At 47.9% G+C, this 26,144-nt stretch overlaps 1 protein-coding gene across 1 annotated transcript in view; it reads left to right on the top strand.

Annotated features, from left to right (window-relative positions):
• The window catches only part of PIP4K2A (phosphatidylinositol-5-phosphate 4-kinase type 2 alpha), a gene marked incomplete at both ends in the record, with an annotated part of 165,876 nt that overhangs the window by 94,725 nt on the left and 45,007 nt on the right, over positions 1–26,144 (top strand). The window contains one exon of the mRNA XM_080716894.1: positions 14,826–14,978. Within this exon, the coding sequence (XP_080573020.1) occupies positions 14,826–14,978 (153 nt within the window). The remainder of the gene's footprint in view (positions 1–14,825; positions 14,979–26,144) is intronic.

Genomic DNA, 26,144 nt, shown 5'->3' with positions numbered 1-26,144 from the left:
CAGAAGCTAGGGAGAAAAGGGGTTGTAGGAGGAACTCCAGACAAGGAAGGAAAAACCATAGATCAGCAAATAAGGTGAAGGGGATGGGAGAAGGGAAGAAGGAAATTCCCTAATATACAAGATGTACATTCACAAACATATCAATCAGTAAACCAAACATGAGAAGGAGGGAGGGGAGGGAATGGGGTGGGAATTGGGGAAGGGCTAAATAAGTGATGTGTGCATGTGTGCCTCCTCTACTGTCTTGTACCCCATTAAGATGTAGGACTACAATGCACCAATAAAAAAGTTTTTTAAAAAAATAGCCGGGCATGGTGGCACACACTTGTAATCCCAGTACTTGAGAGGCTGAGTCAAGGATCGCAGTTCACGGACAGCCTCAGCTACTTTAGTGAGGCTCTCTGCAACATAGTAAGACCCTGTTTCAAGATAAAATTTAAAAATAGGGCTGGGGTTGTAGCTCAGAGGTAGAATGTCCCTGGGTTCCATCCCCAGACCCACAAAAAAAAAAAAAAAAAAACTTTCCAAATCTAGCCAGGCGTGGTGGCGCACACTTGTAATCCCAGTGCTTGGGAGGCTGAGACAGGAGGATCGCATAGGTTCCAAGTCAGTCTCAGCTACTTAGCGAGATCCTGTTTCCAAATAAAGTATAAAATAGATCTGGGAGTACATCCTCGAGGTAGAAAAGCCCCTGGATTCCATCCCCAGCGTTCCACAAAAAATAAATAAATAAAACCTTTCCAAATCTAATAAACGCGTTTTCTAATTTACCCTCAGTGTTAAAATCCCAAAATCATGCATTAGGCACCCTTTTGGTTCCCCGAGTACCTTATAAGTTGAATACTGGCGGGCTTCCCCGTGTTTCCCCTTAGAGTAGAGCCCCTGAAGCAGAGCGCACTAGTTGTTCACTTTGCAGAGGTCCGTGGGCAGCTGTGCGGAAGCTAGGGCGTCAAGAGGATGCTGGAGAGATCAGATCACAGGGGAGAAGCCTGGTAGAGCGAGGGCGGTGGTCGAGGAAGCAGGTGGGGCGGGGGTGGGGGGGAATGAAGGAGACACCCCCCTGCCCTTGTGTCCAGAGGTGAGAACACCAGGGCCCCTGGGGAAGGGCAGGGTGGGGCGTCGCCAAGTGCTGAGGGCCTGTATGTCACTGGGGCTCTGAACTACATTAGGATGTGGGGCTCCAAAGCTCCAATAAAACTATTAAAAAGAAAATAAAATTTAAAAAGTTTCCAAGTACTCCTCCCCTGCCTACCCAGGCGTGAGACGTCCCCTGCTTTGAAGACGCTGTGGTCGGGGAGGGCTGAGGACCGAGGGGCACAGAGGGGGCGCGCGGCTGGGGCACAGAGCGCAGGCCGGCCCTGCTGCTGGAGGAGCGGGACCTTCTGAAGAGTGAGTGCCCTAGCGAGCCCGCTTTGTATGCAGTGAGAAGGGGTAAGAACGGTGACTGGTCACTGCGTTTAGACGGCCTGGCCGTATGAGAATGAACCGGGCACTTTAGAAGACATTAGCAGCAGAGTACTCGGTTATCTAGAGGAAGTCTCCACTTGACTGGAGAGAAATACAGTGTGCTCTTCCTCAGTCCTGTCTGTCTGTCTGTCTCTCTGTCTCTCTCTTTCTTTCTTTTTCTTTCTTTGAAACAGCTACACTATTTCACAGAAACCAGCTTTTTAATTTTTATTTTATTTATTTATTTGTGGTACTGAGGATTGAATCCAGAGGCATTTTACTCCCAAACTATACCCCCAGCCCTTTTAATTTTTGTTTGGAAACAGAGTCTCACTAGGTTGCTGTTGCTGAAGCTGCCTTTGAACCTGTGACTCTCCTGTCTCAGCCTCCCAAGCAGTGGGATTATAGGCGTGTGCCAGCAGGCCCCACTAGAAACTGAATTTTTTTTTTTTTTTTTTTTTTTTTTTTTTTTTTTTTTTTTTTGGTGGTACTGGGTTCCTGGAAATCCTTCTACCTCCGGGCTACACTCCCAGACCTTTTTTTTTTTTTTAATTTGAAAACAGGGTCTCCTAAGCCAGCGTGGCTGGCTTCAAACCTGCGCGATCCTCCTGTCTCCGCCTCCCAAGGCTGGGGATTACAAGCGTGCGCCACCACGCCCGGCTAGAAACTGACTTTTGAGGGCCCTTGCTAGTGTCCTGTTAGAAACTCCAGTGCATTACAGAAATGAAGTGCCTACGTTTCTTTGGTTTTTGTTTGTGTTTTGCAGTACTGGGTCACCATCAATTCTGCTAAAGAGATATAAAATGATCAGATGATATTCTGAATTCTGCACTGCAGCAGAGAAAGGAATGTTGTTGTTGTTGTTGTTGGAATTGAACTCAGGGGCATTCTACTTCAGAGCTACACCCCACACCCTTGTTATTTTTGTTGTTGTTTTGAAACAGGATCTTGCTAGGTTTTTGAGAGTCTTGCTGGATTGCTGAGGCTGTCCTCAAACCTGCCATCCACCTGTCTCAGCCTCCCAAGTACCGGGATTACAGATGTGCACTGCCATGCCTGTCAAAAAGTAGGTTTTAAAGTCCTAAAGTGGCCAATTTGGTTGCTGAAATACTAAGAAGCTGCCATTTCCCCCAAAAGAAGACCGTGTCAGTTGATCCAGGTTCCAGTGAGTGCAGATTGCTGCGGAGACTTGACAGGGAGATGACTGACCATTGAGTACTGGGCAAGTCTGCTCCACTCTGGCAGGAGAGCCGGTGCTGGGGAGAGCTGTGCGTGCGGCATCATGCCAACCTCCTCAGCTCTGCCCGGTGCTTTTAGCACTTAAATTGCTACTTTTTCTTTGGCAACTGTATTTCTATTTAGAAGAAGACAAAGTGGGTGTGCAGAGTAACTTTAGTAAACCTGGGGTATACTTTTCTTCCTATTCCTGCGTTCCTTCCCGGTGTCTGTACTTCCTGAAGAAGCTTCAGCAGGGGGACCCCTGAGTGTCCACTGAAGCCAAGACTCTCAGTGAGAGCTGAGCCCTGTTTTTTGGCCCCTGAGGTTGGGAGGAAGGGAGGCAGGTGTGATGGCGCTGGTTCTGGGGTCCCACCTAGCAGATCGCCGTGCACTGCGTGGCCCAAGGGCAGACGCAGGGCCAGGAGCAGCGGGGCCATCGCTCCAGCTGCCAGACAGGGCCTTCACCATGGCCTGCCGGAGATCAGGAATCCTGTGAACACCAAAAAGCCAAACGTGTCTCGTGCCCCCTCCCAGCACCTGCTGAGCAGAACCTCCCACCCACCACCTGTCCACCTCCTGGGTGCTGGGGACTGCGAGTCACTGTGAAAGGTTGAAATGCAGCTGGGTGGAGCGTGTGCTTAGCATGCTCAGGGCCTGGGTCTGTTCCCTAGCACCACCACGATACAGATGGCACCCTCTCCTGCCTTCATCCGCGTGAGCTGTTTGGGATACTCCTCCCCACTCTGCTTAGAACGTTGGACCAGTAAGCCAACTCCGTGCCATCTTTTGGAGACACTGGCGTGCTAAAGAGGACGAGCTGCTGCCTTGCTGGGGTTATTTCCAGAGGTGCTTGTGTTGTTGGACAAGTAGCTTTCAGACATGGTGGCAGTAAGGACCTCCATCCTTTGATTTGTTTCGTATCCAGACTGTATTCATTAAAATAAAAGGGATAAAGCCAGGCGTGGTGGCGCACACTTGTAATCCCAGCATTTGGGAGGCTGAGACAGGAGGATCGGGGTTCACAGATAGCCTCAGCTACTTAGTGAGGCCCTTTGCAACTCAGTGAGACCCTGTTTCAAAATAAAGAGTAAAAAATAGGGCTGGGAGTATAGCTCAGAGGTAGAATGCCCCTGGCTTCCATCCCCAGTACTGCAATAAATAAATAAATATAAATAAATAAAATAAAATGGGTAGCCCAGCATGGTGGTACACACCTGTAATCCCAGTACCTGGGATGCTGAGATAAGAGGATCACAGGTTCAAGACCAGCCTCAGCAACTTAGTGAGACTTAAAATCCTAGCAAGACCCTATTTCAAAACAAATATTTTAAGCCAGGCATGGTGGGGCACGCTTGTAATCCCAGCATCTAGGAGGCTGAGACGGGAGGATCCAGGTTCGCAGCCAACCTCAGCTGCTTCATGAGTCCCTTTACAACTGAGAGCCTGCATCAAAATAAAGACAAAAAAATAGGGCTGGGGGTGTAGTTTGGAGGTAGAATGCCCCTGGGTTCCAGAAAACAAATATTTTTAAAAGGGTTGAGGGTATAGGTTAATGGTAGAATACCTCTGGGTTCAATCCCCAGTACCACAAAAAAATAAAATAAAATAAAACAAATAAACTAGGCATAGTGGTACATGCCTGCAATCCCAGTATTTGGGAGTCTGAGACAGAAAGGTCATGAGTTTGAGGCTAGCCTCAACAATCTAGAGAGACTCTGTTTCAAAATTAAGAAATAGACCGGCCGTGGTGGTGCAGGCTTGTAATCCCTGCGCTGGGGAGACTGAGACAGGAGAATTGCACAGGTTCAAAGCCAGCCTCAGCTACTTAGTGAGGCTCTCAGCAATTTAGTGAGACCCTGTTTCCAAATAAAGTCTAAAATAGGTCTGGTAGTATATCCTGGAGGTAGAAAAGCCCCTGGGTTTCACCCCCAGTACCACCAAAAATTAAAAATTAAAAAATAAAAGGGCTGCGAGTGTAGCTCAGTGGTAGAGTGTCCCTGGGTTCAATCACCCACCAGTGCCACCAAAAATAAAAATAAAAAATAAAATGGAGAGTCTTAACTTCCCAACTTGTCCTGTTTGTGTAAATGCATTTTGTTATACCTGAAAAATTACAGTATTGCTTGACAGAGACCACTCTGATAAAAATTGAACATAGTAATTAGCCTACCAAGTTGGCCTCTATTTGTGACCTTTAAAGAAGCTGAAAAGTGTCCCTGCTGTCTCAGTAAACATTTGTATCTTTCCTCTGATTTTGTTCTAGAGTGTCTTACATATAAAACTTCTTTTCCTTGCTGTTAAAGACAAATTCAGCTGGTTGTGGTGGAGCAAACCTATAATATCAGTACTGGAGAGGCTGAGACAGGAGGATTTCAGGTTCAAGACCAGCCTCAGCAAGTCAGTGAGACACTCGGCCACCCAGCAAGACCCTATTTCAACCCAGAAACCTTTTAGGGCTGGGGGTGTAGCTCAGGTGTAGGACACCCCTGGGTACCATTCCCAGTAACACACACACACACACACACACACACACACACAGACAAATGCATGCAACATTTCTAGACCAGTCATCGATTACAGTACTCTGTAGCATATGGAAGCCATGGCTGTGCTCGTACGTCCAGATCCCTAACTTTCTGCAGTACACCAGCACGTTTTAGAGTTACATGGCTGGTGTGTCCTTTGCCCAGAGTTGAATTACATCCTTCTGACTGCTGTTTGGTCCTTCTTGCGAGGTGGATGCTGCTGTGGCCTCTGCCGCTGCCCTGCTCTGCTTCTGCCCTGTGTCCACCACCTCATCCCCTGGGTTGTGATTTCCCGCCTGACTCTAGCTAGGTGTGTGATCTGCTACTGCGTGGCCGGCTCTGGGCAGACTCTGGAGAGGAGCCGAGGAGAAGGGGGCGCGATGCGGTCGCTCTGTTAACATGCCAGTCTACGTTGGTACCAGAGAGGTTCTCAGCAGCCCAGACATCTTGATGTTTTAATGTTCATCAGGAAAATCTTCACCCCTCTTCCCAGCTTTGCAAGGTACTGGGCCTCTTAGGACCGTCCTGGGGAGTCAGATGGCCACTCAGTTCATCTCTAAGCTGCCAGAAAACACTGCCCACCAGAAACCAAAACGTTATACAAGATGGAGCTGGTGCAGTAAACCTAGATAGAGCGCGTCATTGGAACCGAGCGCTCTTGTTCACTGCGTTGGGATAATATCGGGTTTCCTTTCCCCCTACCGCGCCTCCTGAATTAGAACCCCTCATTATTCACATTAGACGCCCTTTTTGCTTTGTCTTTGGAACCGAGAATTCTAATTTTAAAATAATTAATTTTCAAAGCTAACATTTTCAACTGTTGATGTCCTTGTTTCAAGTTTCAAATTCCAAGCCGTTCAGACTTTAGAGTCTTCTAAACTTTTGGAGGGAGAGTGGCTCCTGTCAATATCTCTGAAATACTAAGTCTGCACATGAGGACGCTTTTCACAGGTGGAGTTCCCTACTTGAGTTTATAAACTGCTGGAAGGCAGGACGGCGGCTGTCTGTCTTGGTGGCTGCCCACACCAGGGCTAGCGCAGGGAGACTCTGCAGAGAGATTCCTGGGAGAAAGGGAGAAAGGGCTGAGGAATCAGGGATGAAAACCTCACCCGATTCTGCTGCCCGTGTGTGGCTGGAGGAGCTTTTAGGGGCAGGATAGAGAGGAAGGCCCAGCTGGGTCTTGACCTGTTGGCTAGCGAGGTGACTGTGAGGTGCCTACATGAGGCTGGGGGGCAGACTGGGGTGAGGCCTCGTGGCTGTGGGATTCCCTTGTGGTCCCATCTTGTGTGTGTGTGTGTGTGTGTGTGGTACTGGGGATGGAACCCAGGGATATTGTACCTCTGAGCTACAACCCCAGCCCTATTTTATTTTTTAGTCTTTTTATTGTTTGAAACAGGATCGCATCAAGTTGTGAAGGGCCTCACTAAGTAGCTGAGGCTGGCCTCCAACTGCGATCATCCGGTCTCGCCTCTCTAATGCTGGGATTACAGGTGTGCGCCTCCACGCCCAGCTGGTCCTGTCCCTTGATGTCCGCACTGGCCTGGTCACTGCTGTGTGTGCTCCCTCTCTCCTGAAGCTCTTGCATCTCAGCTTCTTGCCGTCCTGGGTTTGCTCAGCCCACCCTTCCACATGGAAGGGGTCGGCTCCCTGCGCCTCACAGCAAGCCCTGGAATTTGTCCATGCCCTGAGCAAACGTGGACCTGGGCTGAGACCCAGAGGAGCTTCCTCTGATCTCATGGCCTCTTGGAGACACCTCACAGCCCATCAGCATCATGAGATTTCTCTAGTGCCTTTTTTCCTCTTCTCTGCAAGCTAAGCAAAGTACAACCACCGCCGCCGACCCCACCTCTGACCTGGGCATCCTGGCTGCCCGAGTTTCCTGCCCCAGCCTGCTTGGGGTGGCACCGCGTGACGTCCCACCTAGAGGGGTCAGTCAGCCATCCTGTCACAGATGCCTCTATCAGGTTGAACGCAAGCTTGCCTCCCATGCGCTTGGGAACCGGTCTCTGGTATTTAACCTCCATAGTCCAGTGCCGGCCTGGGATTTTAAGGGGGTCTCATGGCACTCTCAGCGGGCACCGCCACCCTCCTGCTTCCTCCGTTGGCCATTACCTTTCATTCTTATGTTCTTCTTTTCCGATAAGTTGTTTCATTATTGATAAGGGTTAGATCGCACTGCGCCTTGCCTCTCTTGGTCATGAAAGCCATTCTGCCCTGGGGATCACAGCTCAGACCTTCTTTGAAATTCCCAAGAGCTTAACATGGGGCTTTGAACACAGCGTGCATTTAATAAATCCTTGATGATGCTGTTCAAGTTAGCATGTTGGCCTGCAACTCTCTGGTGAGGTCAGAAAGCCACCTGTGCTCGCTCAGATCTGTCAGTCGTATGGAAGGCAGCCCTCTCCCCGCCTGCTCCCGTCTCCCGGGCAGTGTGATTTTAAGCATGTAATAGTGACCCTGAGCCATCAGCAGGGCCACGGTTGATTTCCAGGTCTCAAGTCCGTGAAACAAGTAGCCTCAGTCGGGCAGTTGGGGAAAAGATGTTTCCTGGGAGTTAGGAGACCTGGTTGAGTCTTGAGTTTTGGTGACTAGTGCCATGACCATAAGCTATTGACCTGGCCCTACAGTTTCCCCATCTGAAAATAGGGGGCAAGAACGGGACGCTCCCCAAGGCCCTGCCAGCTCAGCTCACATCTCGGACTCTCTTATTAAGTCACCTTGAGTTCACGCCTGTCACTTCGGTTCTTGTATATAATGTTGGCCTGTTCTCTTGGTAAGATGGTGGTCTGACACATTGAGGCATGCGGTATTGATTAGAAGTGGCCTTCCTTTCGATTAGCAGTGAAAATTTTCCGTATATGATTTGTAGCAAAGTGTATAAACTCCTATCAAAATGAAAAAGAGTCCTCAGATATATACAAGACTATATTATTTAAGAGAATTCAGTGTGCACACTACTTGGTATAAAAAAAGTACAGGGGAAAGTTAACAGTTACTAAATCAGGACATTTTTATGAGAGGTATAAAAGATTGGTGGTAGGAACCAGCTAATTAAATTGACCTTTATGTTTCCTACACACTCTGGGGGCTCCACTAATCCTGGACCTCCCGCTGCGGAAATAAACATCTTCAATGCAGACTGTTAGAGGAGTGGGGGAAGGGCGCCACCATGAATCCTTTTCTTAAGGGAAAGAACAGTAAATTTCCAATTATACATGTAAGAAGGCCATTGAATCTGTCTTTATCTGCCTTTATTTCCTGTTGAGGGGTGTCATGGCACTCAAGCTTCAAACACAGCTGTCCAAGATTTGAGATTAGAATATCACAAGACCAGATATGGATCTGGCTACGGGAAAATAAGTGCGCTTACTAAGTCGCAAGATTGGGGAAGACAGACTAAATGGTCATATTGTAAAAACCTGTCTTGCGCCTGATTGCTTGGCCTTAGAATGCGAACTTTTGTCCACCAATTTATTTTATCCTCATCTTCCCAACCAGCTCCACAAAAAGCCAAGGCGCATCCTTGGAAGTGACATTTGCCGACTGTGCCGTGTCCGCTGCCATCGTATGCAGACCCTGGACGGAGCAGGGAGCTCCGCAGGGTCCTCTCGCCCAGAGGCAGCTGGGGTCTGCAGCTGCCCAACAGATCGCTCCCAGGGTCGACGTGTTGGGGACCTTGCAAGAGGCGTGTTTGGGCCGCCCCTCAGGCAGCATACTGTATGATTAAGTGAAATTCTAGAAGAGGCAAATATCTAGAAACACGGAGTCCGTCACCGAGGGGCTCCAGAGCAGGGGATGGGAGATGCTGCCTCTGAGCACGGGGTTCTGCTTAGGTCCGCAACTGATTGCGCGGCTTTGTGAGTGTATTGAGGTGACGGAAGCCGGGCGTCGTGGCACAGGCCTGGGATGCCGGTACTTGGGAGGCTGAGACAGGAGGACCGCAGATTTTTGGCAACCTCGGCAATTTGACAAGATAAAAAATAAAATAGGGCAAGATGGAATGCCTCTGAGTTCAGTCCCTAGCAACACACACACACACACACACACACACACACACACACACACACTAAATTGTGTGCTTTAAATAGACCGATGGTGTGGTTTATAAATAATATCATTGTGAAGGGAATGTTTGCAATTTGAAGGTAGCCTGTATTCAAAGAGGTTTTCCTCCAGTGTTGAGTTTGGCTGCCTGTGTCTTAAGACACTTACACTATTTCCATTTAGAGTAAATGAAAGGGAGGAAGAGTTGACAACATGAAACCATCAAGTGTAATAAAAAGGAGGAGTGACCAGGGGAGAAGAGCGTTTTTGCAGGTTGTTTACATCTGTCATCAGCATTTTATCCCATACGCCACCTGTAAAAATCATTGTCCTTCTGAAATCTCTGTGAATTGACAGCAGTCACTAACGCTGAATAAGAATGGAAAGGCAAGTCGGAAGCGCAGACGCCGCTCAGACCAGCTGTCTTTCTTGACAGGCAGTCAGATGGCAGAGGGGCAGCATGGGAAGGCGCCGGGGAGGCCGAGAGCCCCTGGTCACCGCAGCGTCGGCCCGTGGCTTCCATTGCGGCCCTTGCTGCTCCCCCTTCCTCCCAATCCACCCACCCGCTTCTTCCCTCTTTTCCCATTGATTTGAGAGGATGTGGAGCTGCGTGCTGAGGCCACGGATAGGAGGAAGTTCTATCCTTAAAACTTCTTTGTAAAGCATCTTAAATTCTCTTTTAAAATGTTATTATTGAGGGCTATAGAAAATAACCAGCTATCAGCCAGGCATGGTAGCACATACCAGTAATCCCAGTACTGGGGAGACTGAGACAGAAGGATTGTAGGTTGAGGCCAGCCTCAACAATTTAACAAGACCCTGTTTCAAAGTAAAAAGGGCTGAGGGTATAGCTCAGAGACACAATGCCCCTGAGATCAATCCCCAGTCCAAAAATAATGACAGAGAGAGAGAGAGAGAGAGAGGGAGGAGAGAGAGAGAGAAAGGGGGGAGGAGAGGTCAGGTCACTTCTGAACTGGTAGGTTCAGATTTACAGATTTTGAAGTTAAATAATGTCACACTACGTCGGGACCTGTATCTCTCATTTGCCCAGGACAAGGAGTTGGTTTCTGTGCGCACCTCTCCGACCCCACAGGTCTGGCAGCTAACTCAGACAGACACACAGGTAGATGGGACAGACATCCCTGAAAGTGAGTCCTTGCCCTCGGAAGTGGGAACTGTCTTGAAGATAACCGAGCCAACCCACGGGTGGCGCTTTTTAGGCCGTGTTTGGATCAGTTCTGCAAGGCAGGCCTGTCCCTTTACATCCAGCGATCAGGAAACAAGAGGACTTCAGAGACGAGCCCGGAGGAGAAATTCCCATGGAGTAAGGGAGGTGGTCTAGGGAGGTATGGGTGAGAGGGAGGATCAGCGGAGGACTCACTCCATGACCTTATGCACATATGTGTGGACACCAGTGTCACTCTCAATGCCCTGTATGAGGAAGAGGGTGGGGAGGGGCGGGGAAGCCCGCCCAGTGCTGTGCGCACGTGTGTCCCCATCATTAAGAACTGCATTATGCTGTGAGACCAAAACCTACCAATAAAACGATAAAAATGAAATAAACCCAGTGATCAAGACGACCAAAAATAGTATTTGTTTATTTATCATGATACTAGAGTTGTAACCCAGAGGCGTTCTACCTCCGACCACGCCCCAAGTCCTATTTTATTTTTATTTTGAAACAGGGTCTCGCTAGTTTGATGAGCATCTCACTACTGACTGAGGCTGTCCTTGAACCCGCCATCCTCCTGCTTCAGCCTCCCAAGTTCAGGGATTACAGGCGTGTGCCACCACACCCAGCTGGACCAGAAAACATTTAAAATGGCGTGTTCTGCTTGGCCTCCTTTCTCCCGTGAACATCTTGGCCCAGCTTGCCAGCTTCACCTTAACTTCTTTTTCCCTCTCCTTTTCTTTGTTTCCCAACTTAGTACTGAGGAAAGGAAACTGGAATTCAGCATTCCCGCTATAAAAGATTACTCACTCCCTTTGCATTCTTTGCTGAGGAAACCCAGACAGTTGTTTTGATTTTGTTTTCTTCCTTCCTTCCTTCTTTCCTTCCTTCCTTTTTTTTTCTTTGTTGTGTTTTTATGGTAATGGGCATTGAACCCAGGAGCATTCTACCTTTGAGCTACATGCTCAGCCCTATTTTATATTTTGCAGTGGTCTAAGTTGTGGAGGGCCTTGCTAAGTCACTGAGGCTGACCTCAAACCTGCCATCCTCCCATCTCAGCCTCCCAAGCGCTGGGATTACAGGTGTGTGCCACCACGGATTACAGGTGTGTGCCACCACGCCCGGCTTCATGTGGCTTTAAGTAGAAAAAGACAGAGGGCGGGACATTCTTCTAAAAGAGAAGCCAGCGGTGGGAGAAGAATGAAAACCTCCAACAATTCTCAGACAGTGTGAAATAATTAAAATAGACAGGAGGAGATGTGCCCTGTGGTCTGAAATGTGAAAAATCCTTACAGCCAACATCATCAGCAGATGTACAGGACTTGTAAGGAATGCTAAGTGCCGGACATCTTTCAGCCCGCCTTCCTGCTACGTGAACTGGCTGACCCTGAGCCCGGGGCACAGCAACACCTAGTGTTCCTGGCGTGAAGCCTTGCTCCACAAATGCCCCTGTCTCCGCTCCTGCATGCAGAGAGGACAGCGCCCACTCTTCCCCTCCAGGTACGGTGGAGCAGGAAGAGTCTGCGAATGAACAGAGATTGCTCAGTACACAGGTTAATACAGTGTAAATAAAGGAGTCTGGACCACGTTCGCCCTGTACCTGTTATTGATGATACTGTCTACACGCTTTACTTGGAAAACTGAAAACATAAATATGAACTTGGACTTGCAGCTGGCTCACACTCTAAATTAGTATTAGGAGGTGTTTGTCACTGTGGAAAAGCCAGTATCAACTCTGGTCGTAGTGTCCAGCCGCCTCTGGAAGCCAGTGACTGACCCACATCCCACAGGACACAGTAAAGAACCGGGGTGGGCAGGGCGTTTCCAGTCTCTGGGTCTCTGCTCCCTCAGCTCTCAGTTAAATGGTTTGGAACAGTCTCTGAGGTGCTTCCAACTCCACTGCTCTTTGATCATGAGATTTACTTACACACGGAGACACCTGCAGGCCCCGTCAGCTCCGTGCCCGCTGCCTTCTCGCCCTACCGACCTTCTCCAGCATCCTGCGCAACGCTGCGGCTTCTCTGCAGCAGAGCGCAGCACCCTGAGGGGTTTCGTGTTCATTTGGCTAGATAGCAGACTATTTGCGGCCAGCGCGAGTTAGACTCAAGGCCAGTCTCGGCACTTAGTGACACCCTCAGCTACTAAGCAAGACCCTGTTTCAAAATAAGAAAATAGGGCTGGAGGTGTAGCTCACAGATAGAAAGCCCCTGGGTTCGATCCCCGATACCAAAAAAAGAGGAAGAACAAAAATAATATTACTGAGAATTAAACTGCCTTTTTTTTTTTTTTTTTTAAGTGGTACTGGGGTTCCTGGAAGCCCTTCTACCTCCGGGCTTCACTCCCAGACCTGTTTTATATTTTTATTTGGAAACAGGGTCTCTTAAGCCAGCGCGGCTGGCCTCGAACCTGCGCGATCCTCCTGTCTCCGCCTCCCAAGCGCAGGGATTACAAGCGTGCGCCACCACGCCCGGCTTAAACTGTTTTTTTTTTTTTTTTTTTTTTTTTTTTTTTGGTGGTACTGGGGTTCCTGGAAGCCCTCCTTCCTCCGGGCTACACTCCCAGACCTATTTTATATTTTTGAAACAGGGTCTCTTAAGCCAGCGTGGCTGGCCTCGAACCTGCGCGATCCTCCTGTCTCCACCTCCCAAGCGCGGGGATTACAAGCGTGCGCCACCACGCCCGGCTTAAACTGTTCTTAACATAGACATTTCCATTCTGAAAATCTTTTTTGTCATTCTCAATCTGATGAATTTCAGTTATCTTAAGAATAATTTAACATTGCCAAATCCTGCTGGTTAAAGTCACTGGGAGTTAAATTGATTTTTTCCTCGGGTTCTCTAATAAGCTACGAGAAGCAGATTGAGTTAATGGCAGCCTAGGCGCCGCACTTGGCAGGTGCACCTGCTTGCGCGCTCGGATCTGAGATGCGCTGACTCAGACTGTGCTGACCGGCCGCCACACTGCCCGGTGCATCCTGGGAGCTGAGGATGCGCTCCTGGACTCCTCCCCTCTTGCAGCCGAGGGCCTCCATGAGCATCGGGGCTGCTGCAGTGTGATTTTCCCTTGGATGGCTCATCCTGCTGGGTTTCATCCGGAAAGGATGGAAAGGATAAAGAGACCTCAGCATACCAGGAAGGAATCCTTGCGTTGAAATCCAGGTGACAGAATTGCCACCCGCCCTTCTAAAGCATAGGTGTCCCCTGTGTATGGCAGTGTTGTGTTCGTTGGGGTGGAGATTTCCTGGCAGCTCTATGAAAGACACAAGATAAACAAGGGGAGACTCACTCTCGTGTGAGAGAAGAGGTCGCTGTGCCCACGCAGAGCGTCAGCAGCATGCCAAGACCAGGGATAAAATAATGAAATGCCCACTCAGAGCCGTCCCTGCGCACCCTCCAGGTGGACCAAAAGAGAGTCTTTTGAGGAGCTGTGGCAGCGTGCACTCGCCCAGGCTCCTGCCTCCGCCGTGGGCAGCGCAGTTTACTAGTTGAGTGGTTGGCGATTTGCTAGTTGAGAACGTGTGTTCTGAGCCACCGGCCAGAGCTGGAATTCCAGCTCTTCTTTTGCCTTGTTACTAAACCTCTCGTTCCTAGTTTTTCACTGATCAGGTGACCACAGTAGCACCATGGTCATTGCACAGGGATCTTACCAGAATGGGGAGAGATACTTCTGTGCAAATGCTGGCACCAAGCAGGGTGCGGTGGTGTACACTACTTGGGATGCTGAGACAGGAGGGTCACAGGTTCAAGACCAGCCTCAGAAATTTAGCGAGACTCTCGACAACTTAGTGAGACCCTGTTTCTAAATTAAAAATAAACCAGGCGCAGTGGCACACGCTTGTAATCCCCACGCTTGGGAGGCAGAGACAGGAGGATCGCGCTGGTTCGAAGCCAGCCTCTCTGGCTTAAGAGATCCTTTTTCCAAATAAAAAATATATTAAAAAAAATAGGTCTGGGAGTGTAGCCTGGAGGTAGAAGGGTTTCCAGGAACCCCAGTACTACCAAAAATTAATTAATTAATTAATTAATAGTAAAACAGGGCTGGGGTATAGCTCAGAGGTAGAATGCCCCTGGTTCAATCCCCAGTAACACATACACATACACACACACACACTGTCTTTCTCCCCCTCTCTCTCCCCCAACTCTGAAAAGAAGAACAAGGTGTATAAAGTAATTCATTCTGATCCTCGATATTAGCCTCCTTTAAGGATGTTAGACTCACACCCAGGCTGTCTTCGTTTCATTTAAAAGCCTTGCCATTCGAGCTGTGATGACGGTTGTCAATCATCACCATTGTTGTCAGCCCCTCACCGAGTTATTCTGAAAGCCAGCGTTCTTGCTCTGACAGCAGACTATCCGGGGCTCAGAAAGCCACGCTCTAACCTGCTCTCTCCCCTCCTCCCCGCGCTGGCTGCCTACGGGAAGAACTCCTTGACCAGAAGCGCGCCCCTCCCTAACGACTCGCAGGCCCGCAGCGGGGCTCGCTTCCACACCTCCTACGACAAGAGGTACGTCATCAAGACCATCGGCAGCGAGGACGTGGCCGAGATGCACAACATCCTTAAGAAGTACCACCAGGTAACCATGGCTCCGCTTCCTCGGACCCCTGCGCGGGATGCTCCTGGCCCACTGTGGTCAAGGCCAAGGCCCACGCATCTCCCGAGACAGAATGAGAGCACACCTCAAATAAGAAACCTCTCCCCAGTATTCTAAAAGTGACTGTGTCCAGGTTAGGGCAGGGCAGATTACTAGTTAACTGTTAACATTTAGGGGTGTTTATGCTATGGAAGTCATTAGTTTTTGTTGTTATTTTGTTTGGGTACCAGGAATTGAACCCAGGGGCATTCTACTTCTGAGTTACACCCACAGCCCTATTTAATTTTTCGTTTTGAAATAGGGCCTCACTAAGTTGCTGAGGTTGGCCTCGAACCTGTGATCGTCCTGTCTCAGCCTCATTCATTCTTTATATAATCCTTTCCATCTCAGTACCTTCCTGTGTGATCATCTCAGTGATCTCTACAGTGACTGTGAAACTATTCTTTATGATCTGGCAGTTTTCTAGAATATTATGCTTGTGCCAGAAGTCAGGCGTTGACCTCAGGGTCTGTCCTCCGACACCTCCAAGCCCCATCCTGCGCTCAGGAGTCCTTCCTGTCCAGCCCCATCCTGCTGGGGAGAAATTATCTCATCGCCGCAGGTGCCTTGGTCTCTTCCTGCCCCCTTTCATTCCTAAGCATTATTTCTTGTAGCTGCCTAGAGATAAAATGAACTACCCTTAGGAGGCTCAGCCTCTATCCCGTAGAATACATTCCAGTGCGGTTCTCACAGGGGAGCGCAGGTTCACAGCTCCCAGTCTGTAAGCAGCCTCACTCACTGAGGACTAGTAAGAGCAAGGTGTGCAAAAGCAGACAGTCCAGGTTCAAATCCCAGCCCTGTCACTTACTAAAACCATGTGACTCCGGGCGTGGTGGCACACGCTTGTAATCCCCGCGCTTGGGAGGCAGAGACAGGAGGATCGCGCAGGTTCAGAGCCAGCCTCACTGGCTTAAGAGACCCTGTTTCCAAATTTAAAAAAATATTTTAAAAAATAGGTCTGGGAGTGTAGCCCGGCAGTAGAAGGGCTTCCAGGAACCCCAGTAACACCAAAAAAAAAAAAAAAAAAAAAACTATGTGACTCCTAGACTTTGAGGCCTGTTTCCCAATGAGGATATGAATGCCTAACTAGGGAGTCCTAAAAATTAAATAAGACGTGTATACCGAGTACGTAGCGTGGTTATCTATCACACCCTAGAGGCTCAAAATATACTGGAGGTGGTGATGGTATCATGAGCACCGGGTGTGATAGCACACACCCGTAATCCCAGTACTTAGGAGGCTGAGGCAGGTGGACACCAGTTTCCAGACTAGCCTTGGTAACTTAGCAAGACTCAGCAATCCAGTGAGAACCTGTTTCAAAATTAAAAGATAAAATAAAATAAAAAGGGCTGGAGGGATATCTCAAAGTAGAACGTCTCTGGGTTCAATTCTCAGTACCAAAGAACAATAGAAATAAAAATAACACTAATAGTGATTATGTCTTTTGAGTTAACAACAACAATTGCAAATCGTCTTGAGAGATTGCAGGCTCGTGGCATAAATATGACGATTGCTGGAACAGTGCAGAATCCTTCACGAACACCACAGCCAGAATTTGAAACATGCACATTCGCAGCTGCTTTTAAAGTCTGTCTTAGCTGGCTTAGGCTGAAGTAATAAAACTTCAGAGGCTGGAGGGCTTAAACAGCAGAACTTTGCCTGTCAGTTCTGCAGTCTGGAGGCTGGAGACGAGGGAGCTGGCATGGCTGGTTTCTGGGAGGCTCCCACGGGTGGCTGCTTCCTTCCTGCTACCTCCACACTCGTGGCGGGGACGAGGAGAGAAGGCAGAAGCTTTCTCTTGCCTCCTCTAAGAAGAGCAGTAGTCCCATCAGAACTCCACTTTCGTGACTTCCCAGAGACAATTAGGAATCCAACATAATTAATTTAGGGACACAAATATCTAAGCAGAGTCACACCTCTTGTGTGTATGTCACTGGGGACTGGACCCAGGGTCATTCTGCCTCTGAGAGGCACCCCCAGCCCTTTTTTTTTTTTTTACTGCAGGTCTGGGGATGGAACCCAGGGCATTGGACTTCTGAGCTACACCCCCTGCCCTATTTTTTATTCTTTATTTTGAAACCAGGTCTCACTGAGTTGCAGAGGGCCTCACTAAATAGCTGAGGCTGTCCACAAACCACAATCCTCCGGTCTCAGCCTCCCAAATGCTGGGCTTACAGGCGTGCGCCACCACGCCCGGGTCCTCTTTTATTTTTTATTGTGAAAGCAGGGCCTCGCTAAGTTGCGGAGGCAGATCTTGAACCTATAACCTTCCTGTCTCAGCCTCCCGAGTACTTATATTACAGACACGTGCCACCAGGCCCTGCTGGGTTTTGTTTGTTTGTTGTTTTTTTTTACCTAAACAACTCCAGATTCCCCTCAGAGGTACAGATCAGCCATCACAGAGAACATTCAAAATAAAATATTGCCAGCCTCGACTACATTAAGAAGGTGCTCAAAGGGTTTGAACAGCCACAGTTATTAAACATCAGCCTCTCAGAGTGTCTGCTTTGAAGGCAGCGCTCTTTCAGGTTTGTGAGCTCTGAGATTTCTGTTTTAAACCATTACTTTTGGTCATGCTTTATGCTCTGATATCGTGGATTATTTCTTGGCAGTGGCTGTTCTCCCAATCCTTGCAAATATGATCAATTGCATTTTGCTCGCAATGAAGTCTATAAAAATCTTCGAGCTATGTTCTGTTTCTGGAAACTCGGTATTGCCTCTAATTTGTTTTCTTAAAAGCATTAGTCAGCCTCTAAATTCATTTAACTTCTAATAAATCTTTTATAGCATCTATGGCTTTTGCAGTCTGTTCTACCAGGCTCGTGCTATTGCCTGTTGTAAGGGAAACTTTAACACACACAGATGGCGTCTCTGGGGGCGAGCACCAAGGTGCTAGCTCCCGCGTACATGAATTACAGATCGCAGCTTTCCACTCTCCACCCTTTTATTTTTCATTTGCATATTTCCCCTTGTTGAATTTTTTCTTTTACACTCATCCATCCATGCTTTTCTTCCTTCCTTCTTTCTTTCCCTATCTTTCTTCCTTTCTTCTCGTGAATGTGTATGGCAACCTGGAGCATCTCAGTTAACTCTCACTGCTATAATCCAAAATGACTGACCACACAACTTTAGAAGAAGAAAAGTTTATTTGAAGATCCGTCCAATGTGTATGTTAGGTCACAGTAACTGTACCAGGGAAAACACTTCAAACTGTGATTTCTTTAAAGCCTTCGGAGGAGATTGCAGGTTCACCCTGTGAGGCCGGGGTCTGAAGCTCAGGGATTGGCTGAGGCGGGGAGGAGAGAGGAGGAGCCCAAAGCTTCCCCCATGCCCTGGGGCCAGGAGCCAGCAAGCAAGGGGATTCAAGGGCGCAGCACAGTCCTGGACCCCCTTTCCCAACCAGGCTGCCACCAGCTCAGATTTACCTACGGATGAGATTCAACTCTCCCGACATCTGTATCAACCCTGAGCTCCTCAGGGGACATTCCATAACCGACACAACCTGGGCTTGAACCTAGGAGTACTCCAATCTACACCTCCAACCCTATTTTATTTTGAAACTGTGTCTCACTAAGTTGCCGAAGCTGGCCTGGATTTTGCAATCCTTCCATTTCAGCCTCCCAAGTACTGGGATTACAGGTGTGCCCGCCAGGCCCAGCGAATCATGTATTCTTTTTATACTTCTTTTCAATGATCTAAGAGCATCCAAAGCAGAGTGATAGCTTGGGACTGACAACGTGTTATTCTGGTAATCAGCTATGAAACCATTCTAATAAAAGGTGACGTACAATTGAGGTACCCGCTGCTTGATGACAACTCTGAGCTCAGTCCTTTGACTTTACAGAAATCAAAAGTGTTTTCTCTGGTGTGGCGGGTATGACCTAACCTACAGACTGGACATATCTTCAGTGTCCCATAGAATACACTGGAGATCAGAATATGTCCTTACCCACTACTGGGGCTTTAAAGTGCTAAATATTTCTTTTTCTAGTACCAGTACTAGAAAAATTGTTTATGTTTTAAGAAAAGATAATTTTTGTTGTGTTCTTCATTTAGAAAAGTCTAATTTAACCAACATGTATATTTTTTTCTTTTTAAAAACAGAATATTTTAAATATAATTTAAAATGTCAAAATGAATGAGAATCACCATTGCTGGTAACAAAGGATCGTAAATTGAAATCAAGAGTCAAAGACATAGCTTGTTTTGACCTGGTTGCTTAGGTAATCTCTGAACTCGGTTTCCTCATCAGTGTTTCATTCACACACTGTCTTATTCAGGTATTTACTTTTGGTCTTATTCCAGAAAATATTTAAGGTAGCCCCAAAGGAAGTTTGAAATACAAGATATAGAATAAGTGTCTGTGTATGGAGGGGTACAGATACATTGAGTCTGTCTCTAAGGAGAGAACCAGCTTTGATACAAAAATTGAAGAGGATAGCTTCTAAGGAGTTCCCCACACAGAGGATGCTGGACACGTGACCCTGTAAACAGTATCTTTACTATAAGCTGTGAAACACAAGAATATCATAGAACTTTTTAAAGAATAATCCTCACTATGGGTTGCTGAAACCACGCTGACATAAAATTTATATTTAGCTAATGCAGTTGTAGAGAGAGGAGGATTCTCAGCACCACGGCACCTCTGCCAGGCTGGCTTCAGGTAAACCTCTCCCGCTGCCCTCACACACCCCGTCCAGACAGGACGAGGTTCACGGTACCCTGTGGGGAGCTCTTCCTCCTGTGACCCGGCAGCCCTGCCGTCCGTGCCCGGGGAGGTCCTCTGGAGCTTTGCCAGCCTCTCTCGAGCTCTTCTGAGATGCGCGGAGGCCTGTGAGGTGTAGCCACGGGGCCCTTATCCCCACTCACAGCCCTCTGCTTTGAGGGTTTGTGTCTCGTCTTCAGAATTTCCCGTGCCCTGCTCCGGGTGGTCATCGGTTCTCCTATTTCTTCTTGCCTACTGTTGGCTCTTCCTTCACTATTAGCTGTGCTTCTGGACTACATGAAGTAGATAAGCCCATCAAATCGAACAGCAGCAGAGGAGGCGGGCTCTGGCTAGGGCCTCCCCACCCAGCAAGCCTGGTGGACCAGCAGCTCTGTATACTCCGTAGCTCCTTTATTGCTTTTTGTATCAATAAAATGTATTCGCAGTTGCCGCTGTATTCCAGAGAACTAAAACTATCACAAAGCCAACCTCTGTAATGGCCCCTCGCTATTTGATTAAATTCTTCCCAGGGTTAATTGTCTGACAAACCTCCCTTACCAGCGTCATGCCAAGGTGGGCTCAGAACAGGGACTGGAGCCACCGGCTGCCTCCACACCCAGCGGTGCCCTGGCCCCTTTGGGCAAGTTGCCTCAGCTCCTGACTCCTGCTTCTTGGTCCATAATAATTTGGATAATAAGCCGGGCGAGATGGCACACACCTGTAACCCCAGTACATGAAATGCTGAGACAGGAGAATGACAGGTTTGAGGCCAGCCTTAGCGACTCAGCAAGATTCTGTTTCAAATTTTAAAAATGGAGGGGTAGAGCTCAGAAGTAGAATGCCCCCAGATTCACTCCCCAGTGTGTGTGTGTGTGTGTGTTGGGTTTGGGTTCCCGACAAGCCCAGGGCCTTGCCCATTCCTTATTGCTCCCAAAGCCTGTCCTGAGGCCACACGGTGCTGAAAGAGCAGCGTTATATCTCAGACCAAGAGGAAATTCATAGGCGCACAGCAAGCTTCTTAAATCGTTTCTTTTGTTTTTTTTTTTTTGCGGTACTGGGGATGGAACTTAGAGGCATTATACCTCTGAGCTACACCCCCGGCCTTATTTTATAATTTATTTAGAAACAGGGTCTCACTAAGTTGCTGAGAGCCTCACTAGCTGAGGCTGGCTTCGAACCTGCGCGATCCTCCTGTCTCAGCCTCCCAAGCGCGGGGATGACAAGTGTGCGCCACCACGCCCAGCTGATTTTCTTTTTTCTTTTCTTTTTTTCTTTTTTGTGGCACTGGGGATTGAATTCAGGGACATTCTACCTCTAAGCTACATCTTCAGCCCTCTTTTATTTGTATTATTTTACTATTTTTATTTTATTTTATTTTTTGTAGTATTGGGGATGGAACTCAGGGGCCTTCTACCGCCGAGCTGCACCCCAAGCCCGATTTTTATTTATTTATTTATTTATTTTTGGTGGTACTGGGGTTCCTGGAAGCCCTTCTACCTCCGGGCTACACTCCCAGACCTATTTTTTACATTTTTATTTGGAAACAGGGTCTCCTAAGCCAACGCGCCTGGCTGGCTTCAAACCTGTGCGATCCTCCTGTCTCCGCCTCCTAAGCGCGGGGATTACAAGCGTGCGCCACCACGCCCGGCCTCGATTTTTTATTTTTTATTTTGGAACAGAATCTCACTGAGTCGCAGAGGGTTTCACTAAGTAGCTGAGGCAGGCCTCAAACCTGTGATCATCCTGTCTCAGCGTCCCTAGTACTGGGGTTATAGGCATACGCCACTATGCCCGGCTTGGTTTTCTTTCTTGTGATTGGGGAAATAACTTAAGGTTTGAACCCTTTCTTCAAATTTCTGTCAGCTACAACAGACTCAGGTCTTATAACTGATGAACTTCTCAACTGAGAAGTTAACATTGTCAGAAAAACATTCACCAAGAAAAAATGGTCAAAAGTCTTACTTCTCCAGATTGACTCCTCTTCCCTCCACTGGCCTGAGGCCATCGGGGTATTGTGTAGCTTCATTCTTAATGAGAATTAAAAGGCAGTGATTTCTCTGACACCTGGATAGGATCAAGTGTAAAGTCAACACACACTGGCAGTACCATTTTAAAAGTTTTACAAGCTCTGGGAAGGTCACGAGATAGATGAACCAGGAATAGCTTATGAAAATCACATCAGGAATATCTTATAAGCTGGGCATGGTGACATATGCTTGTAATCCCAGCACTTGGAAGGCAGAGACAGGAGGATTGCACAGGTTCGAAGCCAGCCTCAGCTACTTAGCGAGGCTCTCAGCAACTTAGTGAGACCCTGTTTTCCAAATAAAAATATAAAATAGGTCTGGGGTATAGTCTTGAGGTAGAAAAGGCCCTGGGTTCTACCCCAAGTACCACAAAAAAAAGAATATTTTATTTTAAGCTTGGGAAATATAGTATTTAAATGTTTTTCAAAGTGACTTAATGAATTGATAAAATAAACCTTTCCTGTTTCTTTGTATTTGGAAAACAATTAGTAACTTTAACTGGATCTAAAATTTATGCCCCAAATCTGAGCTCCCTTTAAATAAGTTAATTATTATTTGGGCCTGCTAGTGCATGCTTATAATCCCAGTCCTTGAGATTACAGTTTTGCAGCCAGCCTCAACAACTTATCGAGACCTCGATTCTAAATAAAAAAGTAAAATAGGACTGGGGTGTCGCTCAGAGGTAGAAAGCCCCTGGGCTAGATCCTTGGCACCATAAATAAATAAATAAATAAATAAATAAATAAATAAATAAATAATACTGAGACATGTCTTATAATCTGCATATGTGGGAGATTGAGACAAGAACATCGCAGGTTTGGGGTCAGCACACAGTAACTTATGAGACCCTGTTTCAAAATAAGATAAAGAAAGTGCTGTGGATGTAGCTCAGAGGTGGAACGCCTCTGGGTTCAATCCCCAGTACCAAAATAAGAATAAAATAACAACAACAACAACAACAATAATAATAATGTAGTCAGTGCTTCAGATTTCAGGGAAGGATTTTAGGGTGAGCACTTGGTTGCTCTGGGACCTCCTTAGAGCACCTCTGTTTACCCTCTCCTGAGGGACAATAGCACGGCTGTTACTATTTTAAGGATGATGTAAAAATAGAGTAAAACTTAGGCAACGTAAAAGCAAAAGAGCCGGGCGTGGTGGCGCTCAGCTGCAATGCCAGTCCTTGGAGGCCGAGGCAGGAGGATCCCAGGTTCACCACCAGCTTCAGCGACCTTCAAGGCCCTGCGCAACGTAGCGAGACCCTGCTTCCAAGTGAAAAATAAAATAGGGCTGGGATGTAGCCTTGAGATAGGATGCCCCTGGATTCAGTCCCCAGAACAACAGAGCAAAAATGGGGTCATGCTTCTGAATGAGCAGGTGATCCCCGAGCCTCGGCACTGCCACAGCGGCAGGCCAGAGAATCCTGCGGAGATGCAGGTTGGGACTCAGAGTCCCTGGGAGCCCAGCGTGTTTTAGAGTGTTTCTGAGTGTGGTGTGTGTGTGTGTGCGTGTGCATGTACTGTACGTGCTTGCACACACATATGCATATAAGAGAAACACAGACAGGCAAACTTGCTAAGTTGCCCCAGCTGGCCTTGAACTTGCAATTCCCCCCTCCATCTTCCAGTGTGTGTACCACTGGACCCACTGGACCCACTTTGGCTTTTGTTGTTACTGTGGCTGTTCACTCTCTGGAGAAGTAGTAATGTAAAAAGTACCTTACAGTTTTACATCCTATGACTAGTGTCACAGAAGGTGAACACCCGCCTGCCCCGCCGCTCCCATAAAAAGCTACAACAGATTTTTTTGTTTTTCTTTTAGAAACCTGAGGAAGCTGGGCGTGGTGGCGCACGCTTGTAATCCCCCCGCGCTTGGGAGGCAGAGACAGGAGGATCCCGCAGGTTCGAAGCCAGCCGCGTGCACTAGCTTAGGAGACCCTGTTTCCAAATAAATAAATATAAAAATAGGTCTGCGCATATAGCTCAGAGGTAGAAAGGTTCCCAGGGGAAAAAAAGAAAAAGAAAAAGGAAAAAGCCGGGTACAATGGCACAAGCCTTTAATCCCAGTACTTGAGAGGCTGAAACAGGAGATCACAGGTTTGAGGTCAGCCTTAGCAACTTAGCAAGACCCTGTTTTAAAATTAAAATAAAATAGGGCTGGGGGTGTAACACCTCTGGGTTCAATCCTGAGTACTGCAGAAAGAAGGGAGGAGAAGGAAGGAGGAAGAAAATAAGGAAGAAAGAAGGGGCGTGTAGCACCCTCTGGTCCTGGCCTCCCGGCCAGGCAGCCCAGGGTCTGGAGGGCTGCCCGCACACTCCCCAGGGAACTTTCTTGCAGCAGTTTTGCTCCAGTTTCTAGAAACCCCATAGTCCTCTGTGGACATCGCCTCTGCTTGTGATCTGTCCTCCCACTTCTGCCAGCCCCACAGTCCGCATTCTCGCCCTGACCTCTGGCCTTTCATTTTTACATTTCTCTTCTCCATCTCCACACCTCTCCCACTTCTGGGCAGCTTCTTCATCCGCATCATCCGGTCCTCATTCTTCGACGGCTCTAATCTGTGGTTGCGTGTGTCCAATGAGGTGGTTTGGTTTTGTTTTTCAACAGTTATCTTTTTTATCTCAAACGTTTTCTAGAAGATTTTTTAAAATCCGCCACTTCATTCTGATAGTTTCTTGCTCTGTGCTTATTTTTGAAAGTGCGTGCTATGTCTTTATAAAACATTTTACGCATGACTGTTCAAAACCTATTTCTGGGATTCGTAACTCTGCGGCTCCCAGGGAACCTGAACTTGCTGTGTCTCTGGTTGCTGACTCTCACACTGACCGGTCAAACCACGTGCCCCAGGCTTTGGGGCCAATGTGCTGATTAGGGGTCGAGGCCTGTGTAGGGCAGAGGGAAACGTCACCCCGCCATGCAGGCAGACCAAGATTCAGCCCAGCTTGGGGGGCACCACGGAGTGCCCCCAAGCTCGAGGCTCCTGTGCTGGACCCCAGTGATGAGCTGCCCTGGCTGAGACCAGGGGGCCGCGGCTGGGCAGCAGCCACTGGGGAATCTGAGCGCCACTGTTCTGTGGTCCCACTGGCCATATTTGGTTGTCTGCTGGGCCGTTGCAACCCCTTCCCTCTGGCAGGCCTTGGCAGACCTGGACCCCGATTAGGGTCTCTGATCCCCAGAGAGTTTTATCTCCGAGAGGAAGGGGCAGGGCTCCACACCAGCACCCTGGCGCCCCTCCCCACCTCCTGGCCTGCTGAGGGGTCTGTGCCCAGTGGGCCCCTTCAGGCCTCTTGCTCTCCGCCTGCTGTAGGCTGGGCCAGGCGCACCTGCTCCTTCCTCGGGCCCACCCCAGACCCAGGCCCTGATCATTTGGGGGCCGGAAGCTGGTCTAGACACCAAGCATGCCAACCAGCAACAAGGCCCCAAAGGCCCCTCTGCCTCTCACCCTGGGCACCGCCATCTGCACACACAATAAAGCACTTCCTGCAACATTTTACAAAGTAATTTCTTTTTTTTTCTTTTTTTTTTTATTACTAAGGATTGAACCCAAGAGTATTCTACCTCCAAGCTATACTCCCAGTGCTTTATAATTTTTATTTGGAAACAGGATATCACTAAGTCACTCAGACTGGCCTCAAACCTGCAACCTCCTGTCTCAGCCTCCTCAAGCACCAGGATTACCTGGCCACAGAGTTCCTTCATTTTTAATGACATTCTTTATGGATCTTCGTTGAGCTTGTAGCAAATAGAGTTAGGAGCGTCTGTGTTTGCATTTACACGCACTCTGTGTTTTCTCAGTTACTGAGACCTGCTGTAAACACGACAGAGGGATGCTTGCTCCTTGTAAGCCTGATTTGTTTTCTGAAGCTTAAGTGAAACCGTAGAATTTTATGTTGATATTCGCTTAAATGTAGACATTCTTATAGTCCTTCAAAACGATGTGAAATCAAAATAAACTATATTAACTGACACTTAGAAACCATTATCTCAAAACATACCAACATAGGAATTCAAGGAAAGTTTGAAATTTTTATTTATTTGGTCATTCTAAAACAAAGCAACCTATACTTTGAAGATGGCTTAATTTCTTTGTCTTTCTGTTCTCTCTGCCTGTCTCTCTCTCTCTCTCTCTCTCTCTCTCTCTCTCTCTCTCTCTCTCTCCTCTCCTCCTCCCCTCCTGCCCTTTCTCTCATTGCTGGGGTGATCTATAAACATAGTCAGAGGCACATTAAGGATTACAGATAATTTAACCTTTCAGAAACATTAAGTAAAACAAGATTTTACACTGAAGTATTAATTTGATGCTATATTAAATTGTCACTTCAAGTCTCAAAAAGAAAAAAGAAAATGAGTGAAACGTGATAATAACAGCAATTTCCAAAAGCC

The sequence above is a fragment of the Muscardinus avellanarius genome (assembly GCF_963383645.1).
Source record: "Muscardinus avellanarius genome assembly, chromosome: 20".
NCBI classification, from domain to species: Eukaryota; Metazoa; Chordata; class Mammalia; order Rodentia; family Gliridae; genus Muscardinus; species Muscardinus avellanarius.
This window is presented reverse-complemented; position numbering and strand designations above follow the sequence as displayed.